Consider the following 20278-nt stretch of genomic DNA (forward strand, 5'->3'; position numbering starts at 1 on the left):
AAAGGGCTCAGTCATTAAAGCCACTAGGAGGTTTTCAAATATCTGTTGTGTGACTGAATGTCCCAGGACAGGTACTGGGAAAAAATGAACCCACAAATCTTTATTCAGCACATGACTATGTGCCAAGCCCCACCTCAGGGTAGGATGGAGACGAGGGAAGGGCAAGATCAGCCCCTCCTCTCAAAAGGTGTTCACAAGTGTCGAGGAGACCAAGTAATCACACAGAGAACCACAGGGCAGACTGTTGTAAAGGGTGACCTTTGAGGATCCCACTTGGGGTGGCCAAAGAGGCAGGCAGGAGGGAGTCTGAGACCTGGGCCCACCAGGGGGTAAGGGGAAGAAGGGAGGAAGTGTTTAGGGGAGGAGGCCGGCCTGAGTCTTGAAGGACTAGTACAACAGAATGTGTGTGGCGGGCGGAGAAGGGGGTCAGCTAATGAAGTGTCACTCAAGTCCAGGCAGAGGAACCCCTGACAGGCAGTTCCAGGTGGCACCCTGCACTGACAGGATGACACCAGTCTCGCCTCAGATACCTACATGCTGAGATGGTTTATTTTTTAAAGGAATTAAAGTCCTGTTTAAAAACAGTGGGGACATTTTCTCAAAAGGCTCATAAGCGCAACTCCTTAATATCAGCAAAGCTCAGTGCACCACTTTGCTGGAACGAGTCCCTCTCCCACCATCATGAAAACAACCAACCAATCAACCACTGCACCGACCTTTGTACAATTTCCTTTCTTCCTGCAAACTTCTTTCCGTCCGCCTCCACTGCGCCCCACCCCCGGCAAGCCTGGTTCACTTCAGCCGAGCCTCTTTGCCCCTTTTCCTAACCAAGTCCATTTCCTCATCGCTGGAGGCAGCGGGGACCCGGGAATGCGGCGTGGGAACGGCCCTTCCCAGCCTCCAGCCCGGGCCGCACGTCCCGGCTGCGGACCCTATCCCCGTCTCCTGGGCCGAGGGCGAGTTAGAGACGCCCTGTCTGGGGTTCCAAAGGAAAAGGACGACTGTCACAGTGCCCCGAAGAGTCATATCGGGTCGGACAGAGAAGAGCGCTCCGTGGAGGTCGCAGCGGGGTAGGGGGTTGGGGCAGGCTCCCGGGGACGCGGACCCTCCGAGAGGCCGGCGGTCCCCTGGGATGACACAGCGTTTCCTCCGCACCCCGGCTCTCCCCGAACGTCCTCGCTCCATCTCCGGCAGGGCACCAGCCGGCCGACTCGCTACGTCAGTGAATCCCCCGCCGGAGGGGAGAGGGGTCGCCGGGCGGCGGGTACCCCTCGGCTCGCGGCCCTCACCCATCCCCACCGCGGACCCTGCTTGGGGTGGAGGGCTGGGAGCGGGGCCGCGGGGCACGGATGCTGCCCAGAGGCTCCGCGGGCAGCTCGGAAAGAATGTCTGTCGGTCACCACCTGGGGAATAAGTTAGAAGGCATCTGGGCCACACCACCTTCTCACCCAGGGCCGGACTCGAACTTTCCGCCTGAAGCGGACGGCTGCCCTGCCCAAGAGACCCTGCAGAAGCGGCTCGGACCCGGGAGCTCGGATCCCGGGCCGCGGCGAGCAGTGGCCAATCACAGAGAGCCTCGGGCGGGAAAGACTGGAGGGCACGGGCGGATGGGGAGTGACGGCGCCAATGGCCAATAGGGAGCCAAGGTAGGAGCCCTCGCCCACCCCGCTGACCAATGGGAAAAAGGCGGCTGTGGCCGAGGTTCCCCCAGGCAGTAGCTGCAGGCTCCCTGGTAGCCGCGGGTCGGAGACCCTAGGGCTAAAGAGGATTTTGGAGAGGAGTTTGCTCGCCCTCCCTATGCTACCCACCGACCCTCAGGCCACAGCCCGGTCCTCACCTGCTGGAAGCGGGGTTTGCCCAGCTGGAAAGGCGGTGCATCGGTCGAGGCGTTAGCGGCACTAGCCGCCGCCGCCGCCGCCGCCGATGCTGTAGTCGCTGTATCCGCCATGGCCACTGACGCCCGCAATCTCCGGCCCTTTTAAAATGTCCCTCCTCGGCCCCCGCCACAGCTGCCTCTCCCGATTGGCCGTAAGCAACCGCAGCAAGCCGGAGGCGCAAGGGGTTGTGGGGAATGTAGTTTTTCTTGTCACGGAGCTTGACAACCCTAGACTGCGGAGAGTTGCACCGACTCAGACCGGGTCTCGGTTCCCGCGGCTAATTTTGCAGGCGTCGGCAGTACGGGAGGAGTGTGCGTGTACGACTCTTAAGGTCTCGATAGGGGACCATCGAGCGACCCCTCGCTGGTTACCTGCCCCTAGAAGTTTGAGTTACTGCGGTGGGCATCGCTCCTGGAGCTGCAGCCCAGAAGAGCCCTGCTGAAGTGGGTCCGACCCTTGGACCAGATGGGCAAGGACTCCAGACAATAGGGTAATCCTGGAAAACTTTGTACAAAGAATTGCACTGCAGAATCTTCATGCAGGTCCTTCCGTCGCCACCCTGCCCCTCGTCCCTTGCTCTCCAACTCAGTTCCTGGCGCATGCTGGGCGCCTGCCGCGCCATTGAACCAAAAGACCTCAACTTTTTAATCTTAGCCTGATGCTGACTCTTTCTGGTCTCAGCCTAAATATTGCATTTGCCAATCCTCGCCCTGCTTCCACAAAATCCACTACATATTCCTATAGCAGCCAGCACTTTCCTTTCGCAAGCCCTTGCAACTTATAATTATTTGTGGTTTTGACTATCTGCCTTTCCTACGGTGAGGTCCACAGAGCAGGAGTTGTGACTTTTGGATTCATTGCTAAGTCCTTGTGCTAGCTGAGAGGGCTCACAGCAGAAACTCAAGTATTTGTTGCTGTATGAGTTAAACAGCAAGGACTTAAGAGCCTTGGCAGCCTTCACTTCCTCTGGCCAACCGGAGATCTCTCCCGGGCCCAGTTCCTGGGCTGGAAGAGAACTGGGATGGGGGGAGGGGGAGGGGGTTTCAGAAGTGCTTAACAAGCACCAGCTACAAGGACTTTAGGTAAGGGGGGAAGTACTGCAGATTGTAGAGCAAGGCACTAGCAGGGATAATAAACACCCATGCAGATTAGAGTAGCAGATTCCTAGCTGAAATATCTGGTCAGTGAGCCAGACTGGGGGGAAGGGCTACGGGAATGACTGAGGGACAGCTGCCTGTTTTGCTCAAGAGGACAGTAGAAATGTTTGGTTTTTGACCTTGGGAACCTAACCACCACCCCACCCCTCCCCCCACGCCCGCACTGTGAATCTCCTTAGGCTTATGGTGAAGTGCTGGGTTGGCTCATGCCTTCTGGACACTGCATGATCTGTAGCAGTCAGTTCCTCTTCCATGTCGAACCACAAGAAATGGACTTTTCCTAGCTGGAGAAAGTCTAGCTGGCCGTGAAGAAACCATTTGTATCTTGGATTTGTATCTTAACCTTACCCTACTAGACTAAGTGGCTTGAGAGTAGGAATCACGTCTTTTAAAATCCCTCTGTATGCCCCACATCACTCGGTAAATGTGGGTTTCCCAGGAATGAGAAAAGACAGAGCCCGGCCCGCTCAGCAACACTGTGCTGCTGCCCCTGAGGTTAGGGCAGGGGCGGTTATCATCCGAGAACCGCATCATCTTGATTTAAGGCTGCTTTCTCCCCCAGGGAAGCCTCCTTCATACACTTATCAAAACAGTAACACAACAGAGCCACCTGCAGTATGTTAATTTTTTATTCTTCATAAAGTGCTCAAAACATAAAGAACAAGCTCTTTATAAACAGGCGTTACAACTAGGAAGACAAACAGCAAAGCAGAACTGTGCCTGCTCCCTGCCCACCCCACCTGCAGCTCTCCTCCAAGCTATGGCTAGGAGCAGAAACAGCCACAAGAACCCCGGGCTTTAGCTCAAAACTCTTCTGAAGACATCCCTGCCCTGGGCATTTTGGAGGCCCATAATCAAGGGCGAGTGGAAGACCAGGATCAGGACTGAGACTGAATAGAGCCCAGAGGAACACCTAGTGGAGGAGTGATCCCCTTCCTCCTGAAGAGACACCCATCCAACCCCCAACGACCCTCCCAAAACATGATCAAAGTCTTGAGCACCTGTGAACACTCCTCAGCTCTGACGAGTGATTCTTAAGGTAGATAACATGACAGGGGCTTTCCCCCATGTGTGGGACTCCTCGGCTTCATCCTGGCAGAAGGAAGACATGACCCAGAGAGCACATCCCTTTCCACGGCTGTCCGAGTGACCCCACAGGCCGTCTCATGAAGAAGAGGTAGTCACAGAGGAGCTCTCACCTTCTCGGTGGGCCAAAAGCATCCCCCTTCAGCACCTCCTCACCCCACAATGCTAAGGCAGAGTACCCCCAGCCACCAAAGGTTCCCTGCAGATACCATGGGCAAGTCTGTCATGTTTTCTGCAAGCAAACCAGGGGCCGGGCCAAAGGACAGACACTTTGTTTCAAAGTGCACTGCAGCCAAGCCAGGCAAGGACACGGAGCAGACCCTTCCGGTCTGGTCAGCAGCTAGTGGGTGAATGGGAGGGCAAGGAAGGCTTTTTCCTAAGTGTAGGCAGAGGGGACCTCCCACTCCCAGAATGTAGTTTTTATCCTAGGACCCTCCTCAATTTGTGTTGAGGGAGGAGGAGAGGATGGCAGGGATGCTGAGGGAGCAGCAGCAGCCTGGCCGGAACCTTAGCTGAAACTAACTCTAGGGGAGGGGCAGAGCATGCAGCAGGGCTACCCCCACCCTCCTGTCCCATTCCCAGGGCCCCAAAAGATCCAACCCCATGTGCTCAACAGGAGGGGAGGGGGACGCCAACTAGGGGGAGAGGTCTACATCCGGAGGCTTTTGACCCTACCCACAAAAGGCACATTTTAATTGGTTTCCAAAAGTTCAAACCCTGCAGCAGCACAGTTTTGGCATCTGGACAAGCAATGAGAACAGAGCTGGAGGCTTGATCCCCAAACATAAGCAGCCCAAAGCCTGGAGGTGGGTGAGAAGGGGCTCTCCCCACTCCTGTCCCAGCTCTCCATGCATTCACACATGACACTCAATGCAAAAGTCAGCAGACGAGGGTGGGGAGCGGCCCCCATCATCTCCCGCCATCCACGCTGCACTCGCTCGGCAAACAGCTGAAAGCAGTCAGACTTGGGACATGGCAGACTAGACCATACAGGCTCCCTGCTCCCAGGGGAATTGGACATGAGGCCGAAGAGTAGGTGCCCTGGTTGCCCATAACTCACAGAGAACTGGGCGCTTGGTCCCTGCCACAGCCCCAGTACTACCAGGAGACCTCCAGAGGCTGGAGGGAGGTGGAGAAGACAAGGGTTTAGCCATGGAAGAAATGCGGGTAATAAAGTATGTCCCAGATACCACCACATCGCATTGCAGCTCACCCCTGCTCCCTCTTGAGGGCGAAATTCTTTGCTCCAATTCCCTGGAGCCCCCAAAGCTAAGGGGTATGAAAATAGGCAGATGGGAAAGACTCAGGGCTCCCAAAGACACAAGTTGTACACAGAACTTGATGGCGCCAGTGGGAGTCCAAAGGGCTCCCCTGCCAGCAGCCCCAGTTGAGGCAGGAGAGAGGGGGAACAAGGGGTGACAACAGAGGACAGGCTGCACCCAGACCCAGGTGAGAGTTCAGCGGGAGGGAGGGCGGGAGGGCGCGAGCCCTGCTGGGTAGTGGGTCTGCGCCAAGCCTCTGGGGATGGGGGTGAAGAGGGCTACTTGGGGGGAGCAGGGGGAATCTGCAGCAGTGTGGGCGAGGTCTCCATGATCCGCACCAGCAGCCGGTCGATGTAGCTCTCTAGCTCCTGCACGTGCTCGTCGCGCTGGCTCAGCTCCCGCTCCCGCTGCAGGAGCAGGCCGATGAGCTCGTCGTGGGTCAGGTGGTAGTATTTGGCCGACTGGTCCAGCACACCAGAGTCCTGAGGCCAGAGGGAGTAAGAGTGAGCAGGACAGCCTCAGGCCCACCTGCACCCCAGTTTCCCCACACAGGCCCTAGGAGCTGCCTCTGTCCCAATGCCAGGGACAGCCTAACTGGCTTCAAGGCTCTGGTGAGGGGGGCCAGGCCTGCTCCTTGCTCCACCCTGCCCAGCACCCGGCCCCTGACCTCGAGACACCTGACGTCTCTTCACAGCACCAAACGTCTGCTCTGACGCCCCAGGCACCCTGCTGGGCCTCACCTTCAGCCTCTTGGCGTCCACAATCTGGCCAACCTGGGGGGCCGGAGCCACAGGCTGAATGCTGCCAGATGTGACTGTCTTGAGCTTCTCCAGCCCGCTGCTCAGGGCTGTACTCAGACTAGAGCGGGACTGCTTCCTGTCAGGGCTGCCCTCCACTGGGGCAGCACTGAGGGGCTTCACAGGGTGGGGACTGCAAAGACAGAAAGGAGATGCGTTATGGGGAGGGATGGGTGGCACAAGGAAAAGAGGGGCCACCTTCTCTGTGGGGCCAGCAGGTCTCACCACCTGGTGGTGACTGCCCCCCCACGCCCCTGCCCTCACTGCTCTCCTCACTCCACCACCTGCCCCTCCCCGCTTCACTCCCTTGGGTCGCGCCCCGCACCCCCTTCACAGGGACAGCAGAGGCCGTCCTGCAGACTTCTCTGTACCTAATCCCAGTCTTTGCCAGAGCCACCCCCTCCAGCCGGCCCCCCTCCCTCCTCTTCTCTACTGTAACGTTTCTCTAGGGGGATGATCAATCCTCCCAGTTTCCTAATTTTCCCAGGACCGGGGATGCCTAGGATGTGGGACTTCCAGTGCTGCTAAAGCCAAGGAAGACCTGAGCAGACTGGGGTGCTTGGTCACTCGCCCACCTCTACCAGCTGCTTGCCATCAGCATTTACAGAGGCCTGAGAAACCCTCCCTTGGCCTTGTCTTCGCCTAGCCCTCACCCTCAGTCATCCCCACCTCTTCTTCCTTCTCACCCAGCCTCTCCAGAGCATGTGGACCACATTCTGTCTCTACAAGCTCCCACCTTTCGTTGACTCCTCAACCCTTTAGGACAGTGGCCCCCACCGGCCCGTCACAAGTGTTCCTGCTGAGGCCACCAACCCCTCAGTTCTCACCTCACTGACCTCTCTGCACAACTGACCCTTGGACTGCTCACTCACTCTTTCCTTTGGACTGCTCTCCTCCCTGGTTTTACCCAAGACCTCCGTCTGGTTTCCTGACACCTGACATCCTTCCCAGGCTCAACTGAGGGTCTGCCCCTGGGTTCTCTCCCCTCCACCTCTGATCTCCATCTTCAGCCCAGACCTCACCCCTGAGCTCTAGACCTAGGCAGACAGTTGCAGGCTGGCTCCAGAGGAATCCACACTCCCCCCCAGCCTGCCTGCCCCTTCCTACGCTCCCTCATGGTGAGCGCCAGGCACCATTAGCCTCTTACGGCTCTAGTCAGAAACCTGGGAACCCCTCGGAACGCCCCCCACTCCCACCTCAGCCTTGACAAACGTCAAGCCCTGCTGCCTTCTCACCTTCTCTCACACTATCCCCCCCTCTCCAAGCCAGCGTTGAGTAAAACTTTTTCCAGCCACACCCAACTGCTAAATCAGCTCCTCCGGGGCAATCTTGCCCACCTCCAACCGCTCCTCCATTCTGTGTGGGATAAGGGTCTCGCCTCCCCAGTGGCTCCCTATCAAGGTAAGAAAACACAATCTCTAGCCCAACCGGGCCCCTGCCCTTTCTTCCTGACCCCCTACTCCCTCATTCACTCCAGCCAGAGGAAAACGTGCTCTCTCTCATCTTTAGGTTCTTGTAAAAGCTGCTGCTCTGTCTGGAACACGGCCCCTCTGCCTGCTGGCCTGCTAACGCCTACTCATGTTTCAAAGCTGTGCAAGTCCATTTCCTCCAGGAAACCTTCCTGATTCCCCCACGCTGACTAAGGTGACTCTCCTCTGGGATCCCCCAGCACCTTGTACCTGTCACGGGTACCCAAACTGTAAGCATCAGCTTCCAAATCAACTTAACCTGCCTCCAGGGGACCTCCTAAATTTATACTTACTTCACAGAGGAAGTGGACCATTCAGGAGGAAGCAAAACAGCTTATCCCAAGGCCCCCGAACACCACTGAAGGGAGGCCCACCCAGACCCAGAGAAGCCAGCTCTGATACTCAGGACAGGGCTGTGGGTTCAGGGTCACAACCCGGGAGGAGAGGCAGAGAGCCAGGCGGGAGCAGACGGTAGGGAAAAGAACACATCCCAGCCCCTCCTGCCCATCTAGGAGTTTACGTTAAGGGTGAGGATGTAAAGGCAGCTCTCATGCCACCTTTGGGCTGTGCTGAGGGAGGGCAGGAATACCAGTGCGGCATAAAAACCCCCTGAATGGGGGGCCAGGAGTCTTGGGCTCTCAGTCTGACTGCCCCCCCCCCACTGCATCTGAGGGACCCTGGACCCTGCAGCTCTCATAGACTCCATTTCCTCATCTGATAAATGGGGACAGCTCTACTTGGCCCATCAACGTCATGATGGAAGGAACATGCCAAGTACAGATGTGACGCCAACTCTGAGGAGAATAAAACTTCCAGAAAGTGGTGAGTATAATTAGAAGTGGTGCTGGAATGTGGCAGGGCCAGCTGAGGATGCTGTCATCAGAGCAAGGAAGCCCTAATCACCTCCTCTCTCTCACCTCTGGGATCAGCATCACCACCTCCCACTGGAACAGCCCAGACTCCTTCCCACCCACTTTTCGCCTATCAGCACTGGCCCCCTGGGGTTTCCCTTCCCCGGTTCACTTTTATCTTCCCCTCTGGATTGGGAACTCCTTGGGAATACGGTGGGAACCGTGTCTTTCATCTCTGTTCAGTGCCTGTCACACAGTCGACACTCAGTGAATCCGGATGACCAAAGGTATGAGTTGGTGGGCTGGGGGCCTCCCAGAGGCCGGCCAGTGCTGGAGCCTGTGCCCCTCTGCTCCTCCCCACGCCCCACTTCTTCACTCAGGTCTCCTGAAGTGCTAGACTCCCTCTGGACTTTGCTGCCCCGTCTAAGTCGTACGCCGTTCCCCACAGTGACCTGTCTCTCCGGGCCTCAGCTCTGGTCACCCCTCACCAGCCACCCAGTGAGGTCACGGCCTCATAATTCTTCCAAAAGAGACCAATGCCACAGTGACCACAGTCACACAGGCAGCCACTGTCCACTCAGCACAGTCCTAAGCACGTGAGGACCACCCCCTGAAAGGCACAAATGCAAACCGATGAGGCACCTGCTGGGGTCAGGAAAAAAACATTTTTCTGAGGGTCATGTATGTGGGGAGCATCTTAGCTTTTCTTTAGTCCTCTAAAGGTATCTTGGCTCTCCTCTCTGACCTCAGGACCAGTCCCTCCCCTCTGGCTCTCTGCCTTCCACAGTCTGCTCCCCCAAGGGCCGCCATTTGACAAGCTGCACTGCCCTAGCCCCTCCTGTGCTGAGAACCCGAGCTCACATCCCCCTTTCCCTGCTGGCCCATATCACTTCTCCCCACCTCATTCCTCACCCCCTACACCTCATCATCATCATCCCCCAAACCCCCGGCTTATGGGGACACCTGCTGGTCCAAGGTCCCAAGAGGAAGCAGCTTCAGAGACAGTACCACGGAAGGCGCACGTCTCCAAAGCTTCCGCCGTCCTGCCTTGGGGTGAAGGAACCCCTCACCGACCCCTGGAGGAGCTGAAGCTGGAATGTGAACACCTCAGCCCCTGGGCTGCTCTGCGCCCCCCTTCCTCCTAGAGACTGGTTTCTGGGCGCCTGCTCACCTGGCACTGGGATGTGGCTCCTCAGCTGGTCGTGTCTCCAAGGGCAGAAGCGCAAGCGGGGAGGCTGGGGTGACTGCAGCGTGGTCCTCCCCAAGTGGAGGGGGGGAGCTCCCAGTGGGGGAGGCTGGCTCCCCGGGGGGCGGGGAGGAAGAGGTCAGGGGCCAGGCTCCAGGCAGGGGCGAGCACGGAGGGCTGGGCCCCCCGTCGTGGCGGCTGGCCCAGGGTGGGAGAGGGGGCCGCGGAAAGGCAGGTTCTGCGGGGGTGGGCAGCTCTTCGGGACCACAGTGGACGGAAGGGTCCCTGGACCCTGGAAGGGATGTGGACGGGAGGCTGGGGGGATCTTGGCTCCCCTGAGGCAAGAAGGGGTTCAAGGCATCCTCTTCCGAGACCCACAAGTCAGCCTGCTGAGAGCTGCCTGGCGGGACCCCACGTGCCTCTCCTACTGGTTCCTGGCTCTGGGCCTCAGGAGCCTCAGGGCCTTCTCCTCTCTCTGGAGCCACCCAGATCTGCTGACTCTGAAGAGCCAAGGTCTTTGAGGGTGTAGGGGCAGGACCCTGAGGAGAGCTGGTGGGCCGAGATAGGCAGGGCCCAGACACAGGAGGGCTGGCATCCTCTGCTAGATCTTCCAGGCCTGGCCCACCCGGCGTGGCTCCAGAGTGGCTGTCAGACTCTGACTCCGGCTTCTCGCCGCCCTCCTCCTCCTCGGCCGCCTGGGGACCAGCAATCAACGCACTGGGGAAGACATCTTCTCCTCCCATCTCTGACCCCCTGCTACCCAGCCCCCCTGCCGCTTTCTCCTTCTCTTCCTCCACCGCTGCCTCCTTCTCCTGGGAATCTGAGGGTATGAGGAGACGCGGTGGCTTGGGCGGTGCTGTGTTGGGCTGCAGCCCCTTGTTCGACACCCACTCAGGTTCGGGCTCTGACTCCGGCTCCAGTGGGGGAAGCCCCTCACTCCTCTTGGGGCTCACAGGTTCTGGCGACTCTGGCTGCATCTGGGGAGTGGGCGGCTCATCGGACTCTCCCCGCAGGACTGGTGAGGAAGCCTCAGCTGCAGGAGAAACGGTGACTACATCCCACGGCCAGGAATCGTCAACTGTGTCGAGCTCATGGAAAAGCTGGCTGCCATCTCGGGAGGCCTCCTCGTCCTGGCCCTCAGGGGCACTGTCTGGGCCAGGCAGCCTCTCCCACAGACTGATCACTTCTGGGGAGCTAAACAGAGACGTCGCACTGTCTGCCAGGCTCTGCCCTGCTTCCCCTCCTGGGGCGGGCAACTCCCTGTCTGCTTCAGAGTCTGAGGCTCTCGTGTGCAGCTGGGCTGACGCGGAGGGCAGGCAGGCCCCTTCCGCCCCGAGGGGCCCCGGGTCAACCACACTCCTGCTCCGAAGGTCCAGTCCCAAGTCCAGAGGAACCCTGGGCTCCAGCCACACGCTGCTCCCACCTCCTTCTCCTCCCCCAGGGTCCCCCTGGGGCTCAGCTGCTTTCATTGTCACGGCCCCAGGGCCTGGGTCTTGCTGCCCAGTCACCTCCAGCCCCACTCCTGCTGGGGCCAGGATCTCACTCCTGGCCTCTGGACGCAGCCTGCTGGCAGCAAAGATGTTGAAGGTGTCGTCCCACTCAGGCGGGGCTTTCCCAGGGGAGGCCAGGGGAGTGGGGCTGGCCCTCGAGGCACTGGGGAGAGAGGGAGCAGGTGAAGGAGAGTTTAGTGCTATGTCGGCTACGAGCTCCTCGAAGAAAGGGTTGCTCTGCAGGGAGGAGAGGAACGGGTTGGTAAGACCCAAGAATCCCCATGGGTGGCTTCAGGGATGGCGGTGGCAGCGGCAGCAGCGGCAACAGCAGGGGAGGTGGCTGCAAAAAGGTTAGTGCTTAGCATAGGAGCAGAGGTGGGAGCAGGAGTGGGGGGGCCGGAGCACAGGGGGAGCAGGGGACGTGGTGAGGAAGAGCAGCTGGGTCAGATTCTACCTGAGGAGACACGTCCAGGCTGTGGAGGGAGACAAAACCGTGAGCCTCCTGGTTAATGCCAAGACTGGAAACTCCCCTGCTGAACACCACACCCCTGCCCGCCACCTGCCTGGGGAAGGGGTGCCACCGTGCTCCCCGAGCTGGGCTCGGGCACGTGGGCCAGGGGGCGGAGGGAAGACCCCGACGTGTACATGACGAGGCATCACCCAAGGATGAAGATTCTAGGCAGAGCTCATCTGGTCCTCACACCAACCCCGAGGAGCAAGAATCCCACTTAACAGGAGTGACCCCAACTACTACCCCATGCTGACGACTACTCGAGGCCAGACTGACACCTGAAGAACCAACCAGAAAGCACCTGACATCCCTTTATGGACTGAGACAGAGGAAAGAAAATACCAGCTGGCTTGGACAGGATAAAGAGACCAGAGAAAAGCAAGGCCCAGGTATTTGGCTGGATGAAGCCAGCACTAACAGAACCCAGCCGGTGCCCGACATTCTGACTCCTGAAACAGCCTGGGTTCTCCTGAACCCTTGCACAAATGAGAGGTAATGATGGGGCTGTTAACAGGCAGGACAAGGTGTCAGCTGGAGAGGACGTGGCCTTTTCGCTTCTGGGAAGGGTACCATAACCGGCCAAGGAGAACAAGACACTGCTGAGGATGTCTGCTGTCAGGTATCCACCTGGCCTGGCACGTGGCAGGCAGCCTCCCTCACCAAGGGCACCCACGGGCCAGCCTTGGAAGCAACGCTGCTGGGGAGACAGAGGCTGGGATGTGGCAGCAGAGGCAGCAGCAGCAACTCTGGATGTCACCAGGGGCCTCCCAGGGTCCCCCACACAGACCCCTGGCCCCCCTGGGAAATCCACTCCTTGATAATACACTCACACTCCCCAAGATATGTGCTGGCCTTCAGGTGTCCCCTCTAGGGTCTTCTTGGAGGGGGCATGTCCTGCACTTGTACCTTATCTACAGCATGCAGCTGACGTGAGGGGAATGGGAAGGAATAGACTCTAAAATTAGAGCTCTTGGCTTCCCTGGGACAACCCCCGGACACAGACAGAAGTCCAGAAAGACAGTGCAGGGGGAAAGGGGGACCCAACACCCCTGCTTTCAGCAGTCTGACAATGGTTTGAGGCTCCTTGCAGCTGAGCCCAGACTTCAGGGGCCTGTCAGTGGCCTGGATTTGCCTGCTATTTGACCCCCACCTTCAGCCCCCCTCTAAGCCCCAAGACCCCCATTCCTTAACCCCTGCCAGCCCAGGTGGAAACATCCTGAAGAACTCCTACACATCCACCTTCTCCACTCAAGCTGCTTCTTCCCACGGCGAAATGCTCGGGGCGAGCCCTGAGGTCCCAGAAGCCAGGCCTCACCAATCAGCCCACGAGGAACGATGGTTGGGATAGGAGGGGCACCTATGGAAAGAGGCCCAGAAGTCTGGAGCCAGGATTCTTCCGGGAACCCAGGGGCCAGACGGAGCAGGTCCCACACAGAGCTGGGCAGAGGCAGGGCCAGCTCATCTGCAGACACCGGGGGCAGGCAATGGGAAGGAGTCCAGTTCAACCAGCAGCACAGGTGGGCTACCCAGACAGGCTGGAGTCTATGAGCCCAGCCTCACAGGCAAGACACAGCCAGGTCCCCACCCCTGGGTTTCTCTTAAGAATCTAGCTTCCAGAGACTCTCCTAATCCTGTTTCTGCCCGACAATAACTCCCGGCCAGGGCGGGCATTGAAAGTCCCGTCCTCTCCCACCCCACCAGGGCTTCCCAGAACAGCTCTGCCTCTGCGGTCAAGGCACGGTAAAGACACCGAAAGAGGGAGGATCCTGAGCCCAGAGTCCCAACACCTCCAAAGGCCCCTTTTCTCCCTTCATCGAGATATCTCTACCTTGGGGACCAAGGAGAGCAACGTACCACCACCATGTGGGTCAAGACCCTGCCCTCAGCCCACCCCCACCATCGGAGCACCCACTCCCGACACAGCCCAACCCTGCCGGCAGGACTCAGCCCCCAGGAACAGGGCTGGGGGACTCTGAGCTGTCTCTCCCCAGTACCCTGTATGACAAGTGGACAGAGGGGTCTGATGGAAGCAGCCCCATCAACATTAAACAGCACCAAGCTTAGCTCTACACCCCTCAGCCCCAGCCTGGCCCCACTCACTCTTACAGTCTTGCAGCAATCTGGCTGACTGTCAGAACCGCAGGGCAGGAGAGGGCAGGGAAAGGGCTGGGAGCCCCAGGCTCGGCTGGCAACCCTCCCCGCACTGGCTACCCAGAGGTGCACACAAACCCGTTGGTATGGAACCAGCAAAGGGCTTTCCCTGGAGGAAAGTGTGCCCCAGGGGCCAGGCCTGGCAGCCTCCCCAGAGCCAGCACAACCTCTGAGAGCCTCTTGTCCATCCCTCCTACCCAGTAACACGTCCCCCTGCCCCCATGCCTCCCTCACCCTTGCTCAACATCAGGCGCACATTCTGAAAGTTCTTACTTTAAAAAGTCCCCTCCCGGGAATTCCCTGGCAGTCCAGTGGTTAGGGCTCCACACTCTCACTGTTGAGGGCCCAGGTTCAATCCCTGGTCAGGGGACTACCGTCCCACAAGCTGTGCGGCACAGCCAAAAAAAAAAAAAAAAAATTCCCCTGCCTACCATTCCACCTGGCACAGACCAGATCAGAGACACATTCCCATGTGTGGTTATCTTTGCAGGGTATGCTCAGAGGACAGAACCCACCATGCTAGCCCAGCACATTGCTGTCCCCCCGCCAAGCAGCAGGGGCTACAACATATGCTGACTTATCTTCTCTTTTAGGACCAAAAGTTGGGGAAAGAAATCCGAAGTCCAAATGTCTCTGCCCCTTTGACCTGCCAGAATAAAACTTCAGGGCCTTACTGTGGCTTAAGAACCTTAGAGCAATTGAATGAACCTGCCACTTAATACAGCAATCACCTGTTCCCTCCAACAGCCCCCCTTCTTCTTTTTTTTTTTTTAAATATTTATTTACTTATTTATTTTTGGGTGCATAGGGTCTTCGTTGCTGTGCACAGGCTTTCTCTAGTTGCGTTGAGAGGGGCCTACTCTTCATTGTGGTGCGTGGGCTTCTCACTGCGGTGGCTTCTCTTGTTGCGGAGCACGGGCTCTAGGCACGTGGGCTTCCGTAGTTGTGGCACCCGGGCTCAGTAGCTGTGACTCGCGGGCTCTAGAGCGCCAGCTCGGTAGTTGTGGCGCACGGGCTTTGTTGCTCCGCGGCATGTGGGATCCTCCCAGACCAGGGCTCGAACCCGTGTCCCCTGCATTGGCAGGCGGATTCTTAACCACTGCGCCACCAGGGAAGCCCAGCCCCCCCTTCTTCTTAAACACAGCCGTTGCTGGGTAACTCACTACACCACCAGGACACCTCTGTAGTGAGGGGCCAGGTTTCACTGGTGAACAGCTCTTCCTTAGACTGAGATGAGCTATGTGTCCTTGTTATTTCCATGCATTGGTCCCAGAGGTGGCATGTGGATCTGCAAAGACTCTCCCACAGGCACTCCCTGAAAAGGCTAAAGCCAGCCTTTCAGGCATACCCACCCCAGCCAAAGTGCCTTCAGCCAGCCCTCCTAAGGCTCCCATCTCCTGATGTCTGTCTGAGATGTGCCCCGATGTCCAGGAAACATGACTGGACACATCCTCTCCCTTCATCTGGGCACAGTGAGGTGACACAGTGGGGCCTTGCAGGCTCTAAGTAGGCAGACCATATAATTTATCTTCCAAACCAGAATGTTTTTAATAGAGTAAAGGGGCACTATTAACTACGCCAGGAAAACAGGCACAAACAGGATTTATGGCCACACTAACACTAAGTCACTGGCATACAACACAGTTACACATTTACACCACTGCGAACGCCGCTGAGACCCCGAGCTCTCTCGGCAGCCAGCGCACACTCCAGGCTCATCAGGACCTCAGTGCTCACCACCTGGTGAGGGGCTGGGGCAGATGCAGAGACTGCTGAAGGCCACCACGATACACTTGCCTCTGTGTTGGGCCATGCTTACCCCCAATTTAAAAAAATGCCTGTATCTAACACTTGATCTCCTACTGTGCACAAAGTTCTGTGGTTAGTGTGAGGGCAGGGAACACGGGAGCTTGAGATGACCTGCTCTCAGAAAGCTTATACATACCCTAAAAGGGTCAGAAAGGGACAGACACGAAGACAATTCGTTTTGGCACTGGCGGTTTCAACACACACGGTCTTGATGGTCCTAAACACACACTAAAGTGACCCGTGCTGCAGCTCAGAGTGAATGGCTCACAGCAGGGCTGGTGAGCAGGGATGAGTTCTGTGGCCCAAACCTCAACCAGCCACTCCCCAGCCCCCCGCCCACATGCTGGTGGGGGCTAGTGTAACAGTCATGGGACCTGGCAGATGAGGGACAGGTCAGGAGGAACAGGAGGACCATCTTCCTGGCCTCTCCCAGCTGCTGCCTTCTCCAACAGCAACAGTTTTTTCTCTGGATACTGCGCACAGCACATACTGCTTCTGGCCTCTGCACGGGGCCTCAGTGCAATGTGGGAACACTAGAGGGCGCCGCTGCCCTGCCTAGTGAGGAACACCCAGCAATCTGCAATGGTAGCCCCAGGGCAGAGGCACCCAAACCTCTGGACCTGTGGACAGGATCCCCTTGGGTGTCTCGCAGCTACATTCGGCCACTCCAGTTCTAGGTGTCCAACTTATGGCTTCCTGCCGCAAGTCAGCTCACCTCTTATTCTCTCCTCAAAGGCCCCAAGACCTCTGGGCAAGCACCAAGGGTGGTTTCTTCCAGGCCAGCCCTTCCCTCCGAGGCACACAGGGCCAGCGTGATGCTGACAGGGCTCAATGTCCAGGTCTCACACCTCTGCAGGCCAGGTCACTGCACCCCAAGAATAGTCCCTCCCACCCTGCCTGGAGGCAAGGCCACAGAGCCTGCCCCTTCAGCCACTGTAAGCAAATGGGTCCCAGGGAGGGCAGGAGGCCCCATCTGCCCTCCAACCTGCAGAGGACGAGCTCGGAATTCAAGCACGAGAAGGGCAAAACCCTCAGCTCCCTTATGTTCATCCATCACCCAACTTCTCTTGCCTCTGAAAGGCCATCAGGAGACACGGAGAAACAGAAGGAAAACAGAGGCTGCAAGCACCAGCAATGGCAACCGCAACATCACTCAGTCATGGCCTGCAGAGCTCGAGCCCAAAGCCTGGCACTCGCCTAGAAACAGCCTCACAGAGAAATGTCCCCCACATCCATCCCACCCTGGAAGAGGCCCAGAGACACCCCATGGACAACAGCACTGAGCCCACGGTCTGTGCCCCTCCCTCCACCACACCACCTACAATCTCTGAGTTGTCACAGGGCCACCAGCTCAGCCTGGGCATCCCCTTCTTCCTCTAGGCTGCAGGCAGCCAGCAGTTCCCCTGGGCTCCGGTGAGAGGGCTGGGCAGTAGGGAACCGACGCTGCTCCTAAGCAGGGGAGATATCACCCAGAGACTGAGCCACCCCACACACCCATCGATGAGGCTGTACGGAGAGCTGCCAGGGAGCCAGGGCTCAAACCTGAAAGGCCCTGCCTTTCTCTCCCTGGTCCTCTGAGCAAACTCAGAATTTCACAGGGAAAGAAAAGAACCAGGACTTCAGGAGTCTTCTCCCCTCTGCTGGGGAAGAGGTTTAGGGCCCTTCCCTCTGCCCTATCTCCTGGCCCTTTACCACTGCGCCCACTCTTCCCACCCCGCCTCCGGCCCACATATCCACTGATGGGGACAGGCAGGCTTGCTGAGAGGACAGTAACGGCCGCCCTTGCCACACTGGCTGGGGTTGTCACAGATGCTCCTGTCCAGGGCTGGCCCTGGGCCCTTGGCAGGGGGGGACACCTGCTCCTGGCCAAAGCCCGGAGCCCCTCCCTGGGCCCTGCTGGATAGTGAAGCAGCCTCCGCTGGCTCCAACTCAGGAGGAGATCAGAGGGCCAGGGTGAGGGCTAGGGACTCTGTCCCAGGCCTAGGCTGAAGGACTCCTGCATTCCTCTCCCAGGTGCGACTCAGCATATTCAAAACAGAGCAGCCGCCATCAGCACTTGCCACACCCCAAGACCAAGAGACACCAGAGAGGGTAGGTCACAGATTTCAGAGGAGCTGCCCACAGCCTCCGGCCAAGGTCGGGGAGCAACCGGGGGTGAATGTATAGGGGAGGGGGTGGACACATCAATTACTCAACTCCCATCTCTCAGAGAGAAGAGAGCACAGAGACAGCTGGGACGGCTGGTGGGAAGCCATCTAGCTTCAGAAAGGGTGGGGGAAGTCTGAGGTGAGTCCTTGGTCCCCACCTCTCTACCTGCCAAAGCTTGGTGACCTTGAGGCCGGGGGGCAAGAGGTAGAGGTTGGGAAGCAAAGAATTCATACAAACGGCCTTTCCTGCTTTTGTCCTATTCCTCCCCCTCCCGCAGGGGATGGGTGTGCCAACTCAGGAAGTGAGGCCCACGGGACCCCCAGAGCGCTGTGCCCTTCAACTCACCTGCGTCCACGTGCAGACAACAAGCCGCGGCTTAGGAGACAGGGTTCCCCGCTCAACCATGCAAAGCCAGAGCCCCAGCAGCCTGCCCAAGGGTCCCATCCTGCCCCATCCTCCCTGCCCCGGGGTTCGGTGCAAATACCCCAGCATCCACCCCAGGGATCAAAGCTGGTCTTGCCAAGGACGTACCTGGGTTTCTGAGTTGGTTCCTTGGCTTCTCTCAAGCCAAACCAGCTACTTTTGGCCTTTTCCTCCCCACTGGACGAGTGGTGTGGGGAGGCCCCCAGAGTGGGAACCCCCTTCTCCCCCAGAGAGCCTCGGCGCCCCATCTCGCTCCGACTCAGCCCCTGGTGGTGATGGTGGAAAAGGCCCATCCGGGGCTTCCGCTCCTCCTTCCGGGCGCCCTCCTTCTCGGCCACAGCCTCAGAGGAGGCCACCATAGGTGTGGCGACCTGCACCGGCCTCCCCTCTGAGGGCCAGGCCCCCTCCTCCTCTCCAGAGCAGCGGGCCCCGACGGCCAGCACCTGCGAGCTCAGCTCCTCCTGTCCAGGCACCGCCTCTGAGCTGCCGGTGCGGCGGCTGCCTCTGCCCCAGGAGTCATCCGCAGAGCGCGGCCCCTCCTCAGAGGGCCGGGAGGAGACAGTGTGCAGGGGGCCAGAGATGGAGCTGTGGTGCCGCAGGGGCCCCTGGGGCTCCTCAGTGTAAATGTGGCTCCCGTTGACGCAGAGAGAGGAGCGGGAGGCCCCGTCAAGGTGGCCCTGAAGGTCAAGAAGGGCCCGGGGAGGAGCGGCTCGCACCTGGCTGGCCTCATCGCTGTAGGTCCTTTTATGGGTGAGCGACTTGGGGGACTGTGCAGAGTCCCTGCCTGGAAAGGAAGCACACGCCGAGTTAGAAGCCCGCTGCCCGGCCCAGCCTTCCCTACACCTGAGGGGAGAGCCCGCACTGTCCCCCTCCCCTCCCCTCCCCTCCCCCCGCCCCACTCACCCCCTTCGGAGGACAGCCAGCTGCTGCGGCTGGGCGAGCGGGTGAGGAGCTCGGCCCCCGGGCCCTGGTAGGCCAGGCTTCCACTGGCTGAGGACAGGGTGCTGTCCGAACCCAGCGAGGTGTTGGACTGGGTCAGGGAAGACCTCCGCAGCTTGTTGCGGAGGAAGAAGCCTTTGGCTTTGCCCATCTTGCTCAGGCTGCCCAGCTCGGGGTCCTCCAGGGCGCTGCTTGGGAGGATGGCAGAGGCGGATTCCAGATCAAACTTCTTCTTGCCCTTCATCTTGTCCTTGATCCTACTGAAGGGGGACCGAGGCTTTTCCTTCACGGACAGGTCAAACATGCTGGCGCTGAGGTTGTTGCGCGTGAACTGGATGCTGACCTGGATCTCTCCACGCTCCTTCTCCTTCTTGCCTGCCTTCGAGTGCAGCTTGTACCACCTGTGAGAAGGGGGTGCCGGGGCTCTGGTCACAGGTACCTCTCAAAGCCCCTCTCTGCTTCGGGAGCCACGACAGCCTCCCCACACAGGCTTCTGCTCTGACACATAAGCCCTGCCGCCTTCCAGGCCACAGGAACAGCTAAGAAACTACCCACAACTTTTCCGTGATGAAGGAAACCACATCCCACGTAGGGGAAGCTCTTCAGCACTACCAGGCAGGGCAGCCAAGTGACCCTCCTGCCCCGGCACCTTCCCTGGAGCTCAGAGACCTCCCCTGTCCCAGCCCCCTACATCTGAAACTCTGAGGCCCAGAGCAGCAAGGCCGGGTCTGAGAGGAACCCTTTCAACTCCAGGCCCCAGGTACAGACACACCTACCCACATTTTCCCATTTACATCATCTCCTTTGGCTAGTCCCAGCCTAAGCTCTGCTCTGAGCCACCAGTGAGTCCAGGAAAGAACAGCTCACCCAGAGGCCCAGGGCCAGGAACACTAGTGCATGTACACACACACACACACACACACACACACACACACACACACCTCACCCGCTCATTTACTCACCCCAAGCCCTGCCAGGAACACCTCTGCAAGCTGGAGGAACAGACAAGAAGGCATAAATGGGCCTTAAGCAAGAGACCCAGGGAAGGGAAAGAGCACTCACTCATCTGTAAGCATCTGCCGTGTGTGACAAAGGAATGCGGGGGTGCTCATCTCCCTTCCA

At 58.7% G+C, this 20278-nt stretch overlaps 2 protein-coding genes across 3 annotated transcripts in view; both read right to left on the reverse strand.

The window, feature by feature from the left end:
* Positions 1-1948, reverse strand: part of SFXN5 (sideroflexin 5) — a gene marked incomplete at its 5' end in the record, with an annotated part of 115542 nt that extends 113594 nt beyond the window's left edge. For both annotated transcript variants that reach the window (XM_082851953.1, XM_082851951.1), the window contains one exon: positions 1838-1948. In XM_082851953.1, coding sequence (XP_082708079.1) covers positions 1838-1948 — 111 coding nt within the window. The remainder of the gene's footprint in view (positions 1-1837) is intronic.
* Positions 1949-5588: 3640 nt separating this feature from the next.
* The window catches only part of RAB11FIP5 (RAB11 family interacting protein 5), a gene marked incomplete at its 5' end in the record, with an annotated part of 34294 nt that continues 19604 nt past the window's right edge, over positions 5589-20278 (reverse strand). Inside the window, 7 exon segments of the mRNA XM_082851554.1 lie at positions 5589-5864; positions 6123-6312; positions 9671-11462; positions 11465-11572; positions 11575-11648; positions 18326-18997; positions 19117-19557. Coding sequence (XP_082707680.1) covers positions 5661-5864; positions 6123-6312; positions 9671-11462; positions 11465-11572; positions 11575-11648; positions 18326-18997; positions 19117-19557 — 3481 coding nt within the window. The 3' untranslated portion in view covers positions 5589-5660.

Source organism: Leucopleurus acutus (assembly GCF_964270905.1).
Source record: "Leucopleurus acutus genome assembly, chromosome: 12".
Taxonomy (NCBI): domain Eukaryota; kingdom Metazoa; phylum Chordata; class Mammalia; order Artiodactyla; family Delphinidae; genus Leucopleurus; species Leucopleurus acutus.